The sequence below is a fragment of the Drosophila novamexicana genome, unplaced genomic scaffold, assembly GCF_003285875.2.
Source record: "Drosophila novamexicana strain 15010-1031.04,08,12 unplaced genomic scaffold, DnovRS2.1 tig00000485-arrow-pilon, whole genome shotgun sequence".
NCBI classification, from domain to species: domain Eukaryota; kingdom Metazoa; phylum Arthropoda; class Insecta; order Diptera; family Drosophilidae; genus Drosophila; species Drosophila novamexicana.
Window position 1 is genome coordinate 3,470,344 of NW_020824808.1, and position 22,828 is coordinate 3,493,171.

General features: G+C 39.8%; 1 protein-coding gene across 1 annotated transcript in view; it reads right to left on the reverse strand.

Moving 5' to 3' along the window:
- Positions 1 to 5,158: 5,158 nt before the first annotated feature.
- LOC115761421 (homeobox protein 5) overlaps positions 5,159 to 22,828 on the reverse strand; it is a 32,711-nt gene continuing 15,041 nt past the window's right edge. Inside the window, exons 2-5 of the mRNA XM_030703182.1 lie at positions 15,797 to 16,036; positions 15,509 to 15,732; positions 14,996 to 15,429; positions 5,159 to 8,332 (exon numbers count right to left, since the gene is read on the reverse strand). Coding sequence (XP_030559042.1) covers positions 5,590 to 8,332; positions 14,996 to 15,429; positions 15,509 to 15,732; positions 15,797 to 16,036 — 3,641 coding nt within the window. The 3' untranslated portion in view covers positions 5,159 to 5,589. The remainder of the gene's footprint in view (positions 8,333 to 14,995; positions 15,430 to 15,508; positions 15,733 to 15,796; positions 16,037 to 22,828) is intronic.

Below are 22,828 nucleotides of genomic sequence, written 5' to 3' on the forward strand. Positions count from 1 at the left end.
AATTGCTTGAAGAAAAAAGAAAAGTACAATCGACGTCAGGCTTTGTGTTTTGTTGTCTCATTCATATGATTACATACATAGTAGATATATATGTACTGGTATACAATATTTAGATATTGTATATTGTTATCTCAATTTTTAGTTCAATTATTTTGGGCTATTGTTGTTGGTTACCAATGGTGTTGTTATTGTTGTTGGTTGGCTTTTCTGGGCATATTTGGGCTATTGTTTCTTGCTGTCTGGTTGTATTCTTTGCATTTGATTGAAGATCGCTTAACGCTCAAGTAAAACGTAAAAGGATCGTGTTCTGAATTGGTTTTGTTGGCACAACTAAACATTTTATTATTTTGAATGGTTTCTCGTTTCTTAAACTGCTTGAGAATAATATAAAAATATAATTTTGTGATGTTTGGTTGTTGACTGAAAATAATTGATTTAAGAGCTTTGATTTATAGCAAAATTAAAACTGACTTTGACTTTTAGTTGCGTGCATATAATTGGAGAACCTAGGCATATTTTAAATGTCTATAAAAAGTTATGTGCACTTATAATGATTTTTGATTTTCAATTAAAGGTTTTCTTGGTTAAATAATAATGGTTGCTGTTTACATATACATACTTCTTGGTATTGCAAAGAAATCTGTTAAATTATATCAGTTGTTATTAATATATATTTGTTAGTTGTTTGAAACAATTGCACTATAAGTCAAATGTGTTGCCCGTTCGTAATATTATAATAAAAATTGATTAAAGAGAATTGCTTATAATGTGGTCTAATATATACAAAACACAAATCAAGGCTAACAACAGTGGCAGCACGCCAGTCTGCTACACGCTGCTAATAATATACATAATTATGTGTGTATCATTGTGATATTACAAAAAATATTTAAATATATATATGTTTATATACGTAATAATAAGTAAAATTTTGATTTGCCTATTTTGCGTGAACTGCGCGTACAGTTAATTAGAATAATTGTAATAATAATATGCACTAATTCATATACATAAATTAAAGAGAGAAAATAAACACTAAGTATATGCACTTACATTCAGCAAATTTTGATTCATGTTGAACAAATTATATTTTATACACAAAGGTGAGCAATTCTTAAAGCATGATATAAAAAATGCTAAGACTCGTCTTTAAACAATTTTATAATTAGTAAGTATATCGATTTAATGTTTTTGTTTTTGTATTTTTTTTTTACAATTATTAACTATTAATTTGTAGTAAACAAAGAATAAGTAATGTATGGGTAATCAATCTTTTTTCTCTCCGAAAAATAAAACACGTACCTGAGCGTTTCTGCACGCCCCACCCCCCCGTGGCAGCGCGTAGCCGCCTTGTTGTTGCCAAGTTTTCTTGGGCGTATTTGGGCAAACTGCACGGTGCCAGAGGTTGGCATGCAAAAATTCTATACAATTCAACATTCTCAAGCTGTTACTCATTACACTCGACTCTAAGACCTAACATAAGGTTGATATTTCAGTATCTCACGCCCTCACAGGCGGCTTGCTTGTCATCAGTTTTCAGTTTTCAGTTTGCAGTTTTCGCTTTTCACTTTTCTCTATTGTATGTACTTGTAAGAATGCCATTTTGTGTGTGTCTGTGTGTATTGTTGGGTAATTCATTAACATTTCTTTTTTAATGTGTTTTCATTTTTTAGTACCTTTGGTTCGTGCAATGTTTTCTGTTTGGTTCAGACACAAAGCACAAAACAAAGCGCCCAGACCTGGCATGCTTGTAGATTCATAGTTAATAAACTTTTCAAATTATTATTTTTGGTTTGTTTTAACGAACCGGCCTTGAAATTATGCTGAACATGCTTCGAAATATTAGCTAAATTTCGTATAATTTATAACGTTTGCTTCTTAATACATATAAACCGTATAATTGCACTTTATTTTTATTTTCATTATTTTTAATTTGATTTTTGTTTATCGTCTTTTTATATATAAGTAGCTTTAATTTTTTTTGCAATTTTGTTTTCTTTAACAAAATATTTGTTTTGCAATTGCATATTTTTTTGTTGGAATTTTGTTGTTTCTTTTGTTTTTTTTTTTAATTTGTATTCCTTTTTTTTAGTTTTGTTTTGTATAATTTTGTTTTATAAAATGTTTACACTGCATTGTTTTTTTGCAAAGCTGTTATTATAATTTTGTTTATAGTAGACAGGTTCTTTTCTGCATTTCTGGGTAGTTTTGAGTAAAAAATGTTCCAAAATATATTTACACCTATATACGTTATGAAATGTCGTCCTTTTTGTAGTGATGTGCCGTAGTTGTCGCCCTGCTATTTTAGAGTTCGAAAAAGTAATCTATTGCCATATTATTTGCTCTGCTATTTTTTGCAACTTGTGGCTGCAGTTAAGAATTCTCTTTTGCTTCGAAAACATGATAGTTTTGCTTGTGCTCTGTGTAGTTACTGTTGTTAATTATTTGTATCCGATCATTTTACAATTTGTTTATAGCATTTTTTTTATATGTTTCATTATTATAATAAGTTTTCATTATTCATTTTTGTTTAGATTGTGTTTGTTTTTCTTGTATGCCTAACCAACATTAGTCAGAAAAAGTTTCTTCAAAATTTTGGATTATTAATCACAGATAGTGTGTCTAATATATATGTATATATGTATGTATAATAAATATTTATGTATACTTCAAATATAATTAAATTAGCAATAAATACTTTTTGTTTTTTTTATTTTTTTTTCTTGTTGTTGTCGTATAATAAACAATTTTTTGTTGGTTTGATACGCACACGTTTTTCACGCCATCATGCAAATAATTTACTAAATTTTACATTGTTTTTTGTTTTTTTTTTTTGTTAATTTCTTTTGATACACCAAATGCTTTTTTTCTTTGTTTTTAATTTATGCCTGAATATAAATTTTGAATTTTATCGTACAGATATTTGTTACTAACCACAACATTTATGCACATTGAATGTATTTTTAAAGATTAGCCAATAAATATACTTTAAACTTTGCATGCTTAAATTATAAGAAATTTATTGTGTTTTGCTTTAAATGCTTTTAAATGATTTTGTTTATATCATTTTCTCTTTCTTTCACAAATGTTTTGAATAGAAATTTTTGTTATATATTTTTTTGTTTTGTCGTTACAATTTACTAAACATTTTGACATACCGACTTTAAAAATACATATGTATATATATATTTTTTGTTATAATTAAATTGTTTTTATTTTTATTTATTTATTTTTTTAATTATTTTTGACACTTACTAGCTAGCACACAAAATATGTTTTTTAGGTACATTTATATATATTTACTCTTTCTTTTTTTTGATTTTTTATTTACGCATACGTTTAGTAACCCATCTATAATTTTGAAAAGATTCTTAAATCAAGAGACATCGAAAGGGAATGTGTGACTCAATGTTGGCCAAAAAAAGGTGTTACAAGTGTGTACTGGTAGGAGAGGTTGTTACATTTTACGGTGTAAATATGTTAGACGTTTCATTTGTTGTTGTTGTTCTTGTTGTTGATTTTCTTGTATATTGTGTAAAGATGTGTATAGAGTGTATAAGTACATTTAAATATATATAGTTGCTCAAAATGATCATGTGTTTTGTTTGAGGTATACGCGTAGTGATGAAGACACACACATACATAAGTATATATATATATATATATATATATATATATATATATATAGATATCGAGTTATTTAATGCTTATATCAAGACTTGTTTTCATATCCTTTTTTTTGATATTTATTTTTAAGGGCTTTTATATCTTTCAATAATATGTTGCCATAATATTTGCCGAATTATTTACTTAGCCAATGTGGAATTTTCTTTATACTCTTTTACTGCCTAAACACATAGTTAAATTTTATTTATTTAAACACCGAAACATCAAATATTTTCATTCATATACAAGTTGTATATAATTAATAATAATATTTGTTTTTGCTCTATATATTTTGTATGTAATTTTCTTTCTTTTGGTGTCTTGTGTTATATGTAAAATTTTAATTTTGATTTTTCTTTAAATTATATTGAAATGTTTTTTTTTTTTTTTTTGTGAATTTGATGGGGTTTGGGTTGTGTCTTTTTTTGTTGTTGTTGGAGGTGGATTTAGTTTTAATGAATTTAGCGTTTGCGTATATTTCAATTTGGTTTTTGATTTGTTGTTTTATTATCATTTTGTGTGCTTTTATCTAACGTTTCTCGTTCCTCTTATCAATTTATTTAATTTGTAAACGTGAAGGCAGCTTTGTTTATTGATTTCCGTTTTTTTGTATGCTTCATTTTCTTTAAGGTTTCAGGGTTGTAAGTATTCATTTATTTTCGACTTTAATTAATGGAAATTAATAGGTAATTTTGTTGAATTGAAATGAGTTTAAGTATAATTTGGTTGTAGTTTTTGAATTTTGCCTTGCTATTTCTTGTTCTTGTTGTGTTTTTTGTAGTGTTGTATTGTTATGGTTATTGTTATTATTGCTTGTTGGCTATTAAGTTTGCTGTTGTTATTGATCGGATATTGTAGATGTTGCTGTTGTTATTGTTGTTGTTGTTGGTATTTTTAGTTATGGTCTTTGCTGTGGTTATTGTAGTTGGGCTTGTCAGTAGCTATGCAACTGGCGTCTGCATTGCGTTTGCGAAAGTCAAGTGAGAATCACATTTGAAGTGTTTAAGTCAAGTTTTCAAAAGATTAAAACGTGGAAAGTGTGGAATGTATAATTTCCCTTGAATTTTGCTATCAATTCGCAAGCAGGCGCTGCATAGATGGGCTGTTCTTTGCTTGTATCTGCTTTGTTGTTGATGTTTTTTTTATTGCATTGTGGGCTGTTGGTTTGTTTTTTTTTTTTTTGTAATTTTTAATTAAAAAAATATATATATGTATGGGGGGCTTTTGTATTATATTATTTTTTCGGTACTTAACAGAATAAAGAATGCAAATAAAAAATGTTTTATTTTTTGTTTAAGGTTCAGTTTTGGTCTTAAAATATTATTTTGCGGTTTATTTACTTGGTGTTGTTGTTGTTGTTTATTTGTTTTTTAGGTTTTTGTTTTGTTTTTAGAAAGTTTGTACAAGAGAATGCCTATTTGTCGATTGTCAAAAACTAAACAATAAATATACATAAATACTGTGTGTATTTATGCATGTTTGTTTGTTGTTGTTGTTGTTGTTATTGTTTGTTACTGTTCTTGTGTATTTCATATGTGTAAATACATATTTAATTATGTTTCTATGCTATAATGTATGTCTTGTATTGTGTTTATTAACTACTAACAATCAGAGCCAGGACGCTGCTCTATATGCCACGCCGCTTCCCACTATTCAAATCGGGCTCTTTGCTTTGTTATGCATATATATGTATATATACTTAAAAATTTGGTTTGCTTCTTCTTATATGATTTATAGACACATACTCATTCTTCGAATGCCTGTACAATACAACTACACGTGACCGGGTGTGCTCAACTAACCACTGCCCAACTAGAAACTATAGTAGTGTGTGGCCAGCGGTGGCCACACAAATGTTGGTGCCACCTGTGGCTGCTGTTGCTGCTGCTGCTGCTGCGGACAGTCGCCTAAATGCCACCTGCTCTATAACTGCTCCTCGGGTGCGTTGCAATCGGCCTGTTCGGCCTTGATCTGCGCCAGCTTCTCGTGCAATATCGAATTGCTGGGTGAGATTTGCGCTGCTGTTGGCTCCAGCTCGTATTTGACACCTGTGCTGCCATTGAGATCCATCATTTTGTTGCCAGAACCGGCGAGCTGAGCCGGGCTGTGCGATTGCTCGCTCTTCAAGCTGCTTGCGTCCGTTTCCGAGTCGCGCGATGTCATGCGGCTTCGTCCATTCCCGTTGTTGTTCTTGTTGGTGTTCCTGCTGCTGCCGTTGTTGTTCTTGTTGTGCGCCAGGTCGCTGTTGTTGTTGTTGTTGTTGCTATTGTTGTTGTTGTTGTTGTTGTTGCTGGAATGCTCATGATCCTCATCACTGCTGGCACTCTCGGCGCTGCGCATGGGACTGAGGCATTCGCGCTTGATATCCGAATAGGCGCTCAGCGGGCTACCCGGACGCTTTACGCTCTCGGAACTGGAACAGGCGGCGCTGATGTAGTCATTGCTACGATTATTGGTAAATGGCAGTGGCGTCTTCTTCACCAGCAGCTGATCCAGCAGCGCATTGCCATTGCCATTGCCGCTAGTGCCGCTCCCAGCAATTACATCGCCATCCTTCTTGAGGGAGTTCCGTATGATGCCGTCGTACATGTTCTCGGCAAAGTCCACGGCGCTGGTCATGTGCACGCCGCCATGGCCATGATGATTGGCGGCCACGCCCAGCGGGCTGCTGCGCATCACCTCGGCCAGGTGCGTCTTAAGAAATTCTGGACTGCGATTGAAGTCCAGTCCATAGTTGGCGCCGGCATTCGGCTGGGCCCAGAACATGCTCGGCTGGAAGGACAACTGCGGTGCGGCATCAAACATGGGCAATTTCATGCCATTGGGCGCTGCCGCTGCCGCAGCCGCAGCTACCGCACTGCTGTTGTTCTTCAGCGCGTTGCTCAGCTTGGAGCCGGAACTATTATTGGGGTTGCTGCTGCTATTGCTGCTGCCGGACTTCAGCTTATCCAGATGATTCAGTCCCGTCAAAGTCACCTTATTTGCTGCGCCTGTCAGTCCCACAAGATCCGGCTGAGGCTTCGGCTCACGCTTGCGCGGCCGCATCAAATGCCGCTCCTTCACCTTGTACTCTAGCGTTGAGTGTGGCACACCGTAATAGCTGCCGGCACGATGCACAGACATCTCGCCACGCTGAACGGCCTTGACTGCCTCCACGAGGCTGTCTCTGTCATAGTTGCGGTACTTACCCCGCTTCGGTCGCGTGCCCTTGCCGGCGGCCAGTGCAGCGGCATCCTGTGCACTGAGCTGCTGATGCTGGTGCTGATGCTGATGCTGGTGGGCATGATGGGCGCTCATATGGCCGTGATGTTGCTGGGCGAGCAGATTAGGTGAGGCACCGAAGCGTGAGGTGTCTGTGCCGCCAATGATTTTTGCCACTGATATGCTGGGCTTTCTACCGACGTTGCCGCTCCCACCGCCACCACCACCACCGCCACCGCCGCCTCCACCGCTGCTGCTGCACTCGCTGCCGCTTGTGTTGCCATTGTTGCGCTTATCCAGACCCAACAGGCTGTCCTGGCTGACCTGCTCGTTGATCTTGCGCTGTATGGTATTGGCCATCATCTTCTGTATCGATGTTGCCGACGACGACAGTAAATTGCCGCTGTTGTTGCTACTGCTCTGCCTGTAGCTGTTGTTGGCCGCGACGGCGGCTACAGCAGCTGCAAGCATTGGTGAGGCGGAGTGTGGACTGTGATCGCCGCCGCCGTTACGGTTGCTGCTGCTGTTAGAGTTGTTGTTGTTGTTGTTGCTGCTGCTGCTGCAATGCAACGTGGGCGAGACGCTGGGCGCACCGCCGACCTTGAAGGACGGAATCTTCAGTATGGGATCTTCGCATGCCTCATTGGCTTCCAATGAGGAGCTGGTCTCAGGCGTTTCAGACTTTGGTAGGTGGCGACGATACGCGGCAACTGCAGCAACATTATTTAGCTGCTGCTGCTGTTGCTGCTGTTGCAGCAACGATACGCTGCCGTTGCTCTCCAGACTGGGCGTCACAACGCCGGCGAGCGCCTCGCTCATGATGCCGCCACTGTTGGCCATTAGTAGCGTTTTGAACACGTCACCCAGCGTCTGCGTCTCGTCCAGCTTGGGCATGGCGCCAATGCCCGCTGCCAACATTAGGGTATGCAACAGGACACGCGCATCGATGGGCATGGGCAGTCCAGCGGCATTGCCGCCAGCTGTTGCAGCTGGAATGTGTCCAGTTGGTGTGCCGCCGCTCTGAGAACGCGTCGGCTTTGGCGACATAACTGATTCCAGCTCGTCGCCCAGCTCGCTGCCATTGTGCTCGGATATGCTGCTCAGCTTGCACAGATGATCAGTGGCTGCAATGCGTTGGGCGATTTCCTGAAAGCCAGGCGCTGGTGTCGACGCATTGCTATCGCCTTCGCCAGCCTCCTCGCCGGATTCATCCTGCTCGTCTAGGTCCAGTTCGTGCTGCAGTTGCTGTTGTAGCTCTGGCGGCGTTGGCACATTTGTCCTTTTGCCGTCTAAGGACATTTTGCTCAGCTTATTGCGCTGCGTGGTGCGCGACACTTGGTACTGGCTGGCCGCTTTGCGTGTGCCCAGCTTATTGACCAGCACATCCTGCAGCACGCTATTCAAATCCTCGTTGCTGTACGTGTGGCGTGCTGCTGCAAGGGGAGTGGCGCAGTCTGACAGAGCTCTGTAAAGGATAATACCAAGAATTAGATAAGTTTTTATGCGCTTGCATAGGTATTCGATTAGCTTTGGATTGGATGTGTACAATATAATAAAGATCGGAAATATTCGGAACGCTATCGGAACTATGCATTTTTGTAAGCTTTGCTTCAGACCGACGCTTCCTCTAAGGTCCATATTTCATGTAAAAACCATAGAGAAGTCTGGATTTGCACATATTGAAGCAGCAAAGAAGCATTGTGTGTTAAGATTCTTGAAAAACACAAAAGCTTTTTATTCAAGAATTTGATGCTTAACAGATCATTCCTAAGGCAGCTGATCAAGAGCTAGAAGCCGGATAAATCTTACATATTAACTGCGACTACCAAGCAGATTGAGGTATGCAAAGTTATCTGACGAGAGCTTTAAGGCAGAATGATCTTGGCTGATGATTCTAAGCAAGAATATATATACTTTATGGACTCGTCTCGACGTCGCTTTCTATGTGTTTAAGGATTAAAAAAACTCGTATAGATTTAAGTTAATTAGCTTCAGAAATTTGCAAATGAGAGAGATTGCAAGCGGATATAGATTACATTTCTGTAGAACTAGATAAGCTATTGAGCAGGAGCCATGGAGGTAATTGACCAGCCAAAGAGTATATATATATGTTCCTTAGTAGCTCTGCTGGCACATCAGTTCCCTTTGACAGCATTTTGCGAGTGACTGCAGTTCAAAGCAAAATGCAGAAGCTGACAAAATATTATTTTCACTTTTGCCACTTCCTGATGCCCGGCGAACATGCATTTTTTTTGGTGCTCATTATTGGGCATCCACACACACACATACACACACACATGAAGTACTGACAATGAGCGCTTCTTAAATGTCTGCAGCAGGCAGCGGCGATGTTGTCCTTGTCAAAGGCAATGGCAAGGATTCAGCATAGAAAAATTTGTAACGCTTGTTTTTTTTTCTTTCTGATTTCGGCTGCTGCAGAGACAAAAGATGACACGTCAGAGGGGTGAGTGCTGACGGGCCTAGCAGCATGGGCAGAAGGGAGCGGTGGAGGGGGTCGAACGAAGATGTCAGCCTGCCAGCCAAGGCAGGGACAAACATGTTTTTGAAGTTCATTAGACGAATTTCAAAAAAAGCATTTTTCACTTAATGCCAAGCCCGAGCCAAGCCGCACCACTTGGCGCTTTGGTGGTGCCCAACCCCAGCCACTCTGTTAGCCGGGTGGAGCGCACTTTTGGTAGCCCATTTCAAAAGGCAACTTTTATGCAAGGAAAAAACAACGACAACAACAACAACACGAACAGCAGCAGCATCAGCAGCAGCAACATCAGTGAAAGCCGTACGAAATTTTTATTTTCTTTATGCGCAGCCAGCAGGGAGACGCGTTACGAGACGAGGTTAGGCGAGGCGAGGCGAGACGCGCCGCGGACTAGACGAGACGAGACGAGACGAGACGCGACACGACGAGACGAGCTGAGACCAAGACCCTTTTGGCAGCGCTTGGTGGGTGGGTTTTTGGAATGCTGGGCGGCTCTGGCCATGGCTGCGGCTGCAGTACATTGCACTGGCTGTCGCCAGGCAGCGGAAACGCACAGCTTCTTGTCCTCGCTGTGGGCTGTGGGCCAGCCCAGAAAAGTTGACTGAAAAGTTGGCGCTTTTTTGTTGTTGTTGCAACCTTTTCTTTTTGTTTTTTTCGTTTATTTTTATTTTTAAGGATCGCGCGCGTCTGGAATATGTCTGAAAATTGCGCAGACAACGAAACGTGTGCGACTGCAACAGCAGGTGGCAAGTGGCAATGACTGCAGCAGTTCTGCTGACCGAAAACTTGCACGGCGCTTTTTGTTATTATTATTAATTTTTTTGGCCAAGTACTATATACTAAATAATATGCCCGCAAGAAATATGGAAATATGTATAAATGTTCATAATTGCGCCGGGCCAGGTGTCGGGGTGCGACAGCAATAGCCGGTTAAAAAAGGATTGCAAATATAAATGAAAAATGTCATTTCAATGTCGTTTTGATTTTTGTTGTTGTTGTTTTTGTTGGTGTCGTTTACCTTTTGGCTGCACTTCAATTGCAATTTGCCGTTGCAACAGCCGCTGCAGCAGTCGCTGCTGCTGGCGTCAACGCCGACAGCGCTGCCGCTGCCATGAATATCGTTGCTTTTGTTGTTGTTGTTATTGCTGCTGCTGTTTTTGTTGCACGCATGTAGCGAGGATTCATTTGCGTTGCAGTTGCCCGCACCGCTGTGTGTGTTTTTTTTCATTCTTTTTTTGTTGTTGTAATTTTTGTGAGTTTTTTTTTCGTTTTTACTGACATTTTGTTTTAATTTGTGGCAGCAGCGGCAACCAACAGCTATGCAACAAAAATAGGGTTGATTTTTTTTATTTTTGTTGCATTTTTGTGTTGAAGTTGTTGTTGCTGCTGTTGTAATTTTGACGCTTGCTGCAATTGCATCGACAACTGCTGCCGCCGCTGCTGCCGCTGCTGTTGTTGTTGACATTTTTATGCGCATATCGCATTTTGTCGGTTCATCCCACACCTTTTGTATGCCTTAAATACACAATAATACACACACACACACACATATATATGCAAACACAGACACACACACAGGTATCCATACCTTACATCCACTTACATACATGGAATGCACAATACGACCAATGCGTTGGTAATAATTTTCGGGCTTACCGAGGTCGTTGGGTTAAATATAAGTATATAATGACAAAAGACTTTAAAAAGATACTTTAACCTGCAAATAATTGAAATATTGAGACATCAAAAACGAAGTATACCTACAGCTATACATATAATTCTCTTAGCCAAAGGCCATAATAAACAGTTTATATTCTAAAAAAATTAATATCTCAGCAATAGTTCATTTTGTAATTACTAAATATATTAACAAGATCTTAAAAAATATAAATTGATTTGAAATATCAAATGTGATCCATGCAATGAAATATGTAAAAAACCATTGTTACATAGATATTATATAAAAAATTCACATAACCCTATCAAGCAAATAAAAAAAGCTTAAAAAATGTGGAAATAAGAAACATCTTGAATAATAAATTAAATATATCATACTTAAATAATGTAAATTCTGTTTTCGCTCTGATATTAACTGTCGAGTTTAGGGCATTGTGTACAGGTATAGAATACACATGTATTGTTTATTGGCTTTGGTTAGCTAGTTGCATGAGAAATGGGTAATCAAAATAATAATAATAAAAAATTGTAAAATTATTCTAAAGGCTATAGATCTCTATACTTTATTTTTTTAAAGTCAGAGTCCTCATATGTATTTAATTAATTTAATTTGTTCGGACTGTTGTCTTTTCATTCTGTTGCGTGGCCGCTAAATTTTTCAGTGGCGGGACGCAGCGTTGTTGGGCGCAGTGGGCGTTGGGAGCGGGCAGGGGGGTGTGCACAATGTCCCGTTCCACGGTTATATGCAGTGTGTGTTTGTGTGTGTGTGTGTGTGTGTGTATGACTGACGACGCCGAATGCAATTTTGTTAAAAATGCATCAAGTGCATGTGTGCGTGTGCCGGTGCCTGCACGTGTGCTTGTGTGTGTGTATGTGTGTTTTATTTGTGTGTGAATGCAATTGCATGTTTGTTTTTGTTGCCAATGCAGGCGCCCCAACTGCATTGCCCGCCCCACCAACTGCTGCCGCACTGCTTGCCCCTTGCACTCGATGCGTGCGCAGCAAACAACCACCCACACACGCACGCACATACAGACACACACTCATACACATGCAAACACACTAGCATGCACGTGTATATGCAGTTGCATTTTTTCGGAAGATATGCACTCATTTTTTTACGGCTAGCGCTGTTGGCGTCTCTGCCGCTGCTGCTAACGTTGCAGCTGCTGCAATTTTTTGTATGCTTTTTTTTCTATCTCGCTCATTTAAGCGACATTTCATTCACTCACGCATAAAACACATAACGGCAATCAGGCTGGCTGGCGGGCGGGCGTGCCGGGGCGGGCCTGGCCTGGCCGGCAGTGCGGCGGGAGGCCAACCAACCAGGCCGACCTGCCTGACCGCCCAACGGTCATTGAAATGACAAAAATATGGCATGAAAAAATGAACGAATGGGGCAAGGGGACAACGAAAAAACGGTTAAAAATTGTTGCCCTGCAGCAGCAACAACAACAACAAAACAACAACAACAACGGACTATAACAATAGCAAGTGCACGCATTAAGGTTTTTTATTTCGCTCTTTTTCGTTTTTCCTTTATTATTTTTTGGGGCCAAATGGGGAAAGCGATGCCGCAGTCGCTGCCGACGACGACGTCGACGCCAACGCCATCAGTCTATGCCAGTTATTACGCTCACAATTTTTTTTCGGTTCCCGCGTGTGTGTGTGTGTGTGTGTGTGTTTGTGTGTGTGGGTGTGCACAGAGAATTTTTCGTAAACGAAAAATAATGAATACATATATATACACAGCGACAACACGCTGGCGTTCAGTTCGCCCTCTCGCACACCCCTTTGGCACATTGCATAGAAAAAAGTAGCGAGAAGAAAGACCAAAAAAATAAATAAAAAAAAGAAATAAACGTAAAAAATGTAAAACGCAGTGGGGAAAAAAAAGCGATCGATATGATGCACTCATTTTCTGTCTGCTGCGCCCGGTGACGACGACGCCGGCGTCGCTGCTGCAGCGCTGACATCTCGACGCTTGACTTGGAGTGGCGATGTCGCCGCCTCATCATCAACAGCAGCGCCAGCCGCAGCAGCAGCATCAGCAGCACCAGCGACAGTATCCTCTATATATATACAAAAAAATCTGTAATAATAAACGCTCGAAAAAGCCAAAATTTGCAGCGTCAGTAGCTTTTGTATTTCAAGTGTTTTTGGCTGAGTCCTTGGGGATGGGCACGAGGATGCATTTGCCAACTATGCATGTATGTGTGTGTATGAGTGTAATTGCGCGTGTGTATGTGTGTGCCTGTTAGCAGAGCCACAAGTACGGCAACTGGACATGTTTGGCAAGCCATTGAGCACTTGCCGATCTGTGGCTTTTAACTTCTTTAGCCTGCTGCAGCAGTTCCTGTCAACTCGCATCCTGCTCTTCCTTGCCATTGTGTGGGTGTGTGTCTTTTTTCTATTCTTCGCATTTTTCGTTGCTTTTTATTACAACAATTAAAATAGGTGCACGATGTTGCAAGGCAGCAGCAACTGCTAACAAACACTTGGCCATGCTTTAGACAATAGACAAGGACTCGTGTTTTGCGGCTCAAGTGGCAGCCACAGCCGTCAACGTGGCCGTTGCCGTTGCCGTTGCTGCCACAGTTGCCACAAAAAAAAAAAAAAAAAAACAACCGAAAAAAAGTAATGACGAAAATTGTGGAAGTGCTGGAAAATTATGCACACGTTGTCGACGCCCCTGACGCTTGTCTCTGTCGTCTGAAGTGCACACACACATACACACACACACACTCGCAATCACAAAACATAAATAATAGGCTAGGTGGTCCTGAACATTTTAGAGTAATTAAAAAAATAGCAGGCAAAAATATAAAGGAGCTAAGATGCAACTCAAACACACACACAGGCACACGTACCCAGCGTGAAATACATAAATTTTGTATTCTTTGCTTGGCTCGCTTTTTTCTCCTTTTTTTTTGGCTGCTCAAATTTGATGCAAATTTATGCGGTTGCAGTACCCCACAGACCGCCCTGCGTCAGTAATTAAGCGTGGCCAACGCAGCGTTGGCTGCGTGCTATGGGGCGTATGTGTAATTTTCGGCATCGTTTCATAAACCGCACTCAAACCACACAGAACAATCACACACATGCACACACACAGCTGCATATGCTCAGAGCAGGCGCATGACACCTACTTATATGTAAACACACACACACACACACATATAGACACGTGCATGTGTAATTGCACGATTTTTACATAGGCGCACAACAATAAAGCTTCCCGAGTGCCACCCAGTAGTCAACCCGCCCCGCAGCCCTATTAAGTATGCTACAATAAATGCAGTGTCAGAGGCGGGCCAGTGCCCAAAGTGCAATTATCTCATGTATTGTCTGCTGGAACGCCCACTTTTTTTTTTGGTTTTCTTTTTTTTTTGTGTATTTTTTATTTATGGTTAAAGTTGGGCATAGCACATTTACTATGAAGCTTGCTTGTCTAACCAAATATCAGCAGCTTTAATTGGGTTGTTTATTTGTCGTGATTGAATATTTTAATTTTTCCTCTAACTCTTAACTGCTTATGGCGCAGGCAAAATAACGCTCTAGTGCAGGGATGCTTGTTTGATTTATTGGTTACAATCTTGAAGAGATTTGCAGCCTATGAGATTATAAATTTATTTGGAGTCCTAAGCAAATGAACGGATTATTTAATTATTTTAACTACCACAGCTCACACTAATATCAGAATAATCATTTCGGATAATTACGAAATGGATGCTATAGTGCCTCAGCCCTAGGCAGCAAATTTATATTTTATCAAATTATTCAACTATTTTTTTGTATTTTTTAAATGTATTTTTCTGTATTGCATTAATATATGTTTATATGTTTATATCCGCATTGTCAGATATATATAAATTAATATATATATATATATTAAATTCATATATAAATGTGAGCTGGTATATAAGAATAAATTGGGGCTAAAATCAAACATACCTGGCTGTCTTGATATCGCCGCTGATCGATGAATTTGGCGATGGCTTGCTGCTTAGATCCAATGGTGCATCTGCACTGGGACTGGGCGTATCCTTGAGTGTGGGACTGCCAGCGGCGGCTGATGATTCCGAGGTAGTTGGTGTTACCGAGTTAGCATGTTGTTGATTGGCCAGCGTGTTCATCAAATTGAAATCGGCCATCATGTTGAACTGTGCCAGCTTGGCGGCCATCGATTCCATTGATGTCATTTCAGCTGCTTGCTGGGTGAGCAGCTTGTAAAGTTCTATAGAAGTTGTTGACGACGACGTCGTGGCGGCGTTAGCGGCGTTGCGTGCTCTATGCTTGTTGATGCTGCTGTTGTTGTTGTTGTTAATGTTGTTGTTATTTCTGCTGCTATTGTGCAGCGATGCGCTCGAATTGCTGTCGCTGTCGTGCTGCATGAGAAAGTTGCGTTAAGTATACGATAATTTGATGTCATATAAAATACAAGTATGGGCAGAGCGAGCGGCTTACCTGGTGCACAGCTGTGCCGTTGTTGTTGTTGCTGTTGCTGGACGCGATTGCCGTTGTTTCGGCCACCAATTCGCCTTTGGCGTTTACCGTTAGCAAGCGACCGTTAACACAGAAATTGCACTTATCAGACGGTGTCCAATCGTTGGGTTCTGGCGGTGGTGATGGTGAGCCTGAGCTACGTGATGTTGCACTTGAGTCGTGGTTTTGTGATGTATGGTTGTTGTCTGCAATTGTATTCAACGCTTGGTTCTTGTCTCTGCTAAGCAGCACAGTTTTTTTCAAACTTACCAAAATCGCTTTCAAATGGCAGCGGTCCGCTGTTGTTGTTGTTGAAATGTTGGCCGTTGGGCTGCGCTAAACGGTGGTTCAGTGGCTCGCGGTGGCTCTGCTTGTGTTTGCTGTCTTCTGCTTCTGTCGTTATTGATATGGGCTGTTGCTCTGCGATATTCAATTGGTTGCGCGTCAGTTGATCTTGATAATGTTTCCATTTCCTGCGACCCATGAATTCCTCAGCGACGCGTTCTAAGCCTGAAAAAACAAAGCAATTTTTATTGTAGTTAAACAAAAAGTGGTGCCACCTGTGTCATGAAATATGCATAAGATGAATAGACTATTATGGATTTTCTAATACAAGTATAATTTGCGCATTTATTCGATTTTTTTTCATTCATTTTGCCGCCCCTAAAGCTTGGGAATTTCTACAGACATAAATTACTTAATTGAAATGTAAGGTACAGAAATTAAATAAAAATAGTAAAAGAAATGGCAGCGGCACACGCTGCGTATGCGTATTATTACGTATACGCCTGGCATTTGGTTTGCGAGCTGCAAATTGATAGATTTGCGTACGTTGTTTGCATACGAGGGGTAAATTTCCTTGCATATCCTTGAGAATGCCGTCTAATTGCCACAAAAGTTATGCAATTTAATGTAAAATGCATAGGCCGCCAACGGAGGCGGCATGGCCACTCCAGTTGTCGTGCATGCGTGCCTCAAAAGCGAAAAAAAAGAAGAAAACTTTTGTGCTTATATGGCAAAAGGTTACGCGTCAACTCACACGAAATGCGAATTAAATATTAAGGCAGGTTGGAGCAGAGAGTGCAACACATGGCGTCTTGCGAAACAGCTGCAAAAGCTGCAAATTTGGTGGCAACATGCGGCAAATACCGCATTTTGTAGCACTTTGTTGCAAGCATTTGCATTTACAAAACGTATACACATTTTCTTCTTCTTTTTCTCAGTGTTTTTTTTGTTTATTTCGTTTTTGTATATTGTTAAACCGGAAGTTGAGCAACATTTTCGCGCTTCAGCCCAGCCCAGGTCAGCCAATGAGTTAGTTATGCGTTGCCCGCTTCATGTCCTTGTCGCTGGCGCGTCCTGATTGCGCAAAAGTGCGTGCAGTGCGTGCGGTGCGTGCGGGGTGCGTGTGTGTTGGCTACCCAAGCTTGCACCTCAAGTGGGCCACAGGCGCCATAGCAGCAACAGCAGTAGCTACTGCTGCTCATAACGGCGCATAAGTAGAACGGCATGTTCAAACTTTTTAGCGTTCAAATTGTATTGCAACTGCAGTTTGCTGTCGCTGGCGTTGTTGTTGCTCTTGTTGTTGTTGTTGTTGTTGTTGCTGCTGCTGCTTCTACCCGTTGCATTTTTGAGGCGCTCAAATAAACAGGGTCGCCGTCGCCGTCCTCGCTTCGGGGGTTGCTGCTGTGGCCGTTGCCGTTGACGTCGCACGCACCAAAAAAGGCGAAAAAAACGAGGTGAATGCACGCGCGGGACTTACGAAACTCAAACTTTAAAGTGCAGCCAGCTCAAACATACACAGACACACACAAACACGCAAACATAGGCGCATAAAAAAGCATTACGCACACTCGCATATACAAGCGAAATTCCAAGGGTTGCTCTCCGCTGGCGCTGCTGCCGCGCGGTTGCATACAATGCGGTGCACGCACGCACGCACAAAATGTCTGCCTGGCCATAGGCATGTGTATGCGTGCGCGTACGCGTAACTGTGTGTGTGTGTGTGAGTGTGCGGGTATGTGTGGTTAAGCGACACACATTGCGTATGCTGACGAAGTCGGCCGCAAGGTGGGATTTCAATGCTGTTGTCGTCTGCCGGAGTAGCGTTTACATTATGGCAAGCAAGCGCCTGAATGTATGCTAAATAGATTTTTCACTGCGTTCTTTTTTTTTCTTCTGTGCACATAGAAAGGTGCATGTCGTCAGTTTTAGACGTTGTCGATAGACAGAGACCTAGGCACACACACAGGCAGACACATACGTACATATAGTATCTATTCAAGGCGACTTGTCAGCTGGATGCCTATAGGCTCCGGCCAGCCAGCCACCTGGTTGCCCCCACCTGCCCAATGGCATGCCGTCTGCCTGACTGTCAGTCTATCTGTCGTTTCTGTTTGTTTGTTCGGTGGCTTGTAGCGCGGTTTGTGGGCGCCCTAAAACTAACAGCGCATCAAAAATGAAAGTGCGTTAAATCAAAGTTAGACGCATATTTAAATGCCTGTTTATGCTGTCCTTTAAAACGTCAGGCCTGGCACGGGGCGTATGATTAATATGAAGTTTGTTAAGGTGAGAGGTACATGCAGTTAAAAAAAACCAATTAAACACGCAAACTCATTTAAAAGGCGGCACACCAGCACACACACACACACACACACACACACACGGAAATGCTATGTGCCATGAGAGACAGGCAGCCAACCCATGAAAACTGGCAAAAGAAATGCACGAAAAAAATGCAATTATCGATTAATGTACACATTATATGGCTCATACTCGCATTTATACATATGTATACATATGTGTGTGTGTGTGTGAGTGTCTTTGGTAGATAATCCCTTATGTATACGTAATTTATATGTACATATATTGTTATATATATACATATATATATATAGCATACGCATACATAGGCGCTACCTTTCGTGGCAGGCATATACAAGTCATATGCAGGCAACAAAAAAAAATATAAAATCAAGCATTTTTTTTGGTTTTTATTTTTAATGCTCATCCTTTAATTTCTGTGGCTGGCTAGGGTGGGGCATGGGGGGCTGGGGTCATGTCCATGTCATTTACGCACGTTACATAAGCAAATTTCAGTAATGATATACATAATGTATATCCATCGATACAAAAAGTGGCTCGGCTGTTGTCGCTGCTGTCGCTATGTGCATTATTCTTGTGGCATGCAACGTGCTGCCGCCTGCCCCCCAAATGTGCGGATACAGCAAGCCTCCCAAGGGGCAGCGTCAACTTATAGCCATGCTGACATGTCGACAACGACAACCTGACATTTTTTACGGCCTTAACGTTGTTTTGGTTTTATTTTGGTTTTTTTACGCTGCATTTGTTTCATGCTTAGTTCGCTTTTTCTCCCATTTTTTTGTTGTGTACTAGTTTAGTTTGGTAATACGAGTGCGTGCCATAATGAAATGTCAAAAGGTGGCGGATATAGATTATTAGACTTCAGAGACAAACACATACGTCGCCTGCGCCAAGCGCTGATTTTGTTGATAAGAGTATATAAGAAAGGTTTTCAATTCTAAGCACGTGCGTTTAAATGTCAACTAATACCAAATGTGGAGAGTATCAAAAATATCGAATTCGACGAAGCTGAAAGTGAATATTTGTATGCACAATTTTTAACAAATCAAGCTTTTTAGGCAAATTTCGTTAGAATTAGAGTTAGAGAAGAGTTAAATATATTAGCCATAATAGGCGAATTGTATATAAACTTTTGGACATGAAATTTTAACATGAAATTTTCAAATTTAAATTAATTTATTATTGCTTTAGGATTGATCTTTACATTAGATCAAACCCAATCAATTTATGCAATTACAAAAAAAAAAATTAATCATCAGATAAATTTATTAAGTTTATTCATAATCATCAGATTTATGATTTAATTTAAGAATTAATTTGTATGCCTTGTATAATTTATTACGTTCATTCTTAAGTATAGGAAATGAAGCACTAATTCCTATATCTTTTACAGGGTATTAAAATTATGTCACGTAATGTGTTACCCATAGAATTGTACATCTTCAACAGGAAGGATACGTATATTTTATCAGCAACAGGTGCTGGATAGATGTCTAACTCCACACCTTCCCCTCCCGCTCCCGCTACACTAAACACACACAAAGATACACGCAATACGTTAACCGAAGAATTTGATTATTGCCGAAAAAGCGGGCAGATTTAAAAAGAAAAATAATAATGTTAAAAAATATATATATATTTTCTAAACCGTATTAAGTCAGAATTGTATATTACATATAGGACATTTTTGACCGATATAAATCATTTCTAAAATTCTAATGAAAAACCCAAAAGCTCAGCTTTTTTTAATAGCTCAGGAAAAACAAATGTTCTCCCGTGTAAAACTTTATTAAGCTAAAAATAAAATAGGTACATGACAAAAATAAACTAAAAACTTGGCATTACATATAATTTTTGTGAAATGCTTGGCTGTTGTTGTTGTTGCTGTGGGTTTAACACACGCCATCGCATTTTGCATAGCATTTTAAGTAATGTCGAATGTCAACGTACTTGCAACAGCTTTAGCGGGTGGATTGAGGTAGAGGAGGCAGTTAGTTAGTTAAAGGACACCGTCATACCTTTTAATGTTCCCTTGGCGTCACATGTCCTGACAACAACAACAAATTGGTTTAAAACTACAGGAGCAGCAAGCCAAGACAGAGATAGAGAGAGAGAGGAACGAGCGGGAGAGAAAGAGAGAGCGAGAAGGTCCGAATAATACAAAAACAGGCAAGTTTCAAAAGCCAAAAGTAAAGCAAAGAAATGAGTTTCGTGAAAATAACAAAAACAACAGAAACGGCGGCTGAAAGAACGGAACGAAATGAAAGGAACTAAACGAGAAACTAAAAACGATGAACTGCGAACTGTGAACTGCTGGCGACGCGTCGTGCGGCCGTGCGTTTTAGGGGCTTGTTAAATGTTGTGTGCAATGAAAAGGACATGCGATTTGCGGCCGCGGGCCGTGTCTATGTGAGTGTGTATGTGCGCGTATAGCATGTGACAAGCCTGCCTGTGCTTGTATTTGTATGTATTTAAAACGCTTTTGGCCGAATTCTCCAGCTCGCATGGCAATGCAAAGCGGCAGCGTTGAAATGTAAATGAATTGCACGAAATGCAAGGACATACGCAGCTAAAACTAAAGCTAGTGTTACACACACACACATACACGCACACACACACACAGCTGGGATGCAAGCGGTGCTGTCAGTAAACGGGCCCAAGTATCCGCTCTATGCCCCATGTGCAACCCTTGCAACTGCACAACTATAAGCTGCTCCAACCTACCTTAAAAAACGAAATCAAAAAAAGAAAAAGACTTGTCAATTTACATACTGACAACATCAATACACACACACACTCACACACACACACATGCACAGCTGCAGTTGTGTGTGCGTTTTTGTGCTTAGAACTTTTTTGTGTGTCACTTTGGCATAGAAATTGTCGTCGTCATCGTTGTTGCCGTTGTGGGCATATGGAAAATTAGAAGCAGCAAATAAATTCGATTGCCCCGTTCGGTGCGCTTCGTCTCGTTAGCCATTCGGCTCGGCTGACACGTTCGTCTTCTCGTTGCTGTTGTTGTGTTTGGTCTTGTTGTTGTTTTCGGTGTGGGAGTCCCTCGTTTTGAAAATGTATGTTTCGGTGCTATCGTTGTCTCACTCTAATGCGCTTTCGCATGCACTTTTGGGCCCGCATGCATTTTGATTGGCTGGCCATCCGTTTTTAGCCCAAATTTGAAAAGGTTTTTTTTTTCGGAGCCTTGTTGTTCGATTGCATTTGATTGCACGTTTGCTCCGCACTTGAAGTGACTGTGCTGCAATTGGTGGGTTCTGTTTTCGAGTCGTTTACAAAAGGAAATTGCTTAAAATTGGCTACCGCCAGCTCGGGCAGCGGGACCAAAATCAAAATTGCAGTAAGCCACGTTCAATTGTATGCGGTTAGCTGAAGGGCCTTCACTAATTACAAGTGTGAGATTGATGATTGATGGGTAATTAGGCTGCACGAGTTCTAAATGCTACAGTAGCCGTTGCTCTATTAATGTTCGACATGTATATTTAATAGATTGCCAACATTTTCTGCTTAAAACTTATCTTTTGAAAGTTTATATCGAAATATTTTACAATTTTATTTGCCCCCATCTACTGAATGTTTATAAAAATGTTTTATTAGGTACCTCGAGATCCGACCATAGTTTTATTTATTTTGAAAATGCTTAGCTCTAAAGTTGCTTGCTTGGAGGAGTTGCAATTAGTTGGTTTCATATCAAAATATTATAAACATAATTGTAGAATATATATTGCTTAATTTTATAAATTATGAAAACACTTTTTGAACTCCTCCCATACATCTAAGCCCTAATAGAACCAGCGATTTGAAGTGTTAATTCATTGACCAATTTAAACTATATTATTTAAATTTGTATAAGAATTTTGGGATTTGTCTTTTTTTTCCAAGAATACAGCGTATGTTTTTTCAGTTGTGGAGTTTTGAACTTCCCGAGGACAATCGAATTATTTTGAAGAAAAAAGATGTTATTTTGTTTTAATAAACCTCAAAATCTAAAAAAAAAATAAAACGGGTCTTCAGATCACAACAACTATCATATTTTAATCGATCCCGCATCTCTGCCATAAGTCCTCAGATTCCAAAAGCCAGCATAACATTTTAATTTAATTTGGAAAAAATTGCGAGTGATGAAATTTTGAATAAGTAAAATTAAGGAAAAAATGGTTAAAAAACGTATTGCGAACTATTTTCCTATAATAATTTCTTTTCTATTTTAAAATAAATAAGGAAACATTTAAGCATATTAGGCTTTAATATAAAGCAATTACTCTGCTTATACAAGAAGCTTGTATTAAAATGCTTTCATTTTATTGTTGTTTGTTTATTGTTATTGTTCACAAGGTAATGTTTATTTTACTTGCAAAAATGGTTAGCGGATATTTTCTTTATTTACACCTTTGCAATGCAATATTACATTAACTGCCATATGCCATATCTAATATTATCATCACTTCTCGTTTTTTCTTATATATAAATATACATAAACTGTCATTCAGTTCAGTAGCACCCAATTTAACAGCGCCATAAACCAGCAAGACAGTCAAATAAATTTCCGTTAAACCAAAAAGAAAATAACAACGGGCAATATAGTTATTTTATTTTTATATATTTTTTTATATAAATAGAGTGATGCCAAAATACCAGCATAAAAAGCAACGCAGGAGCAGCTTGCAAAATTTATTGAAATGTAAA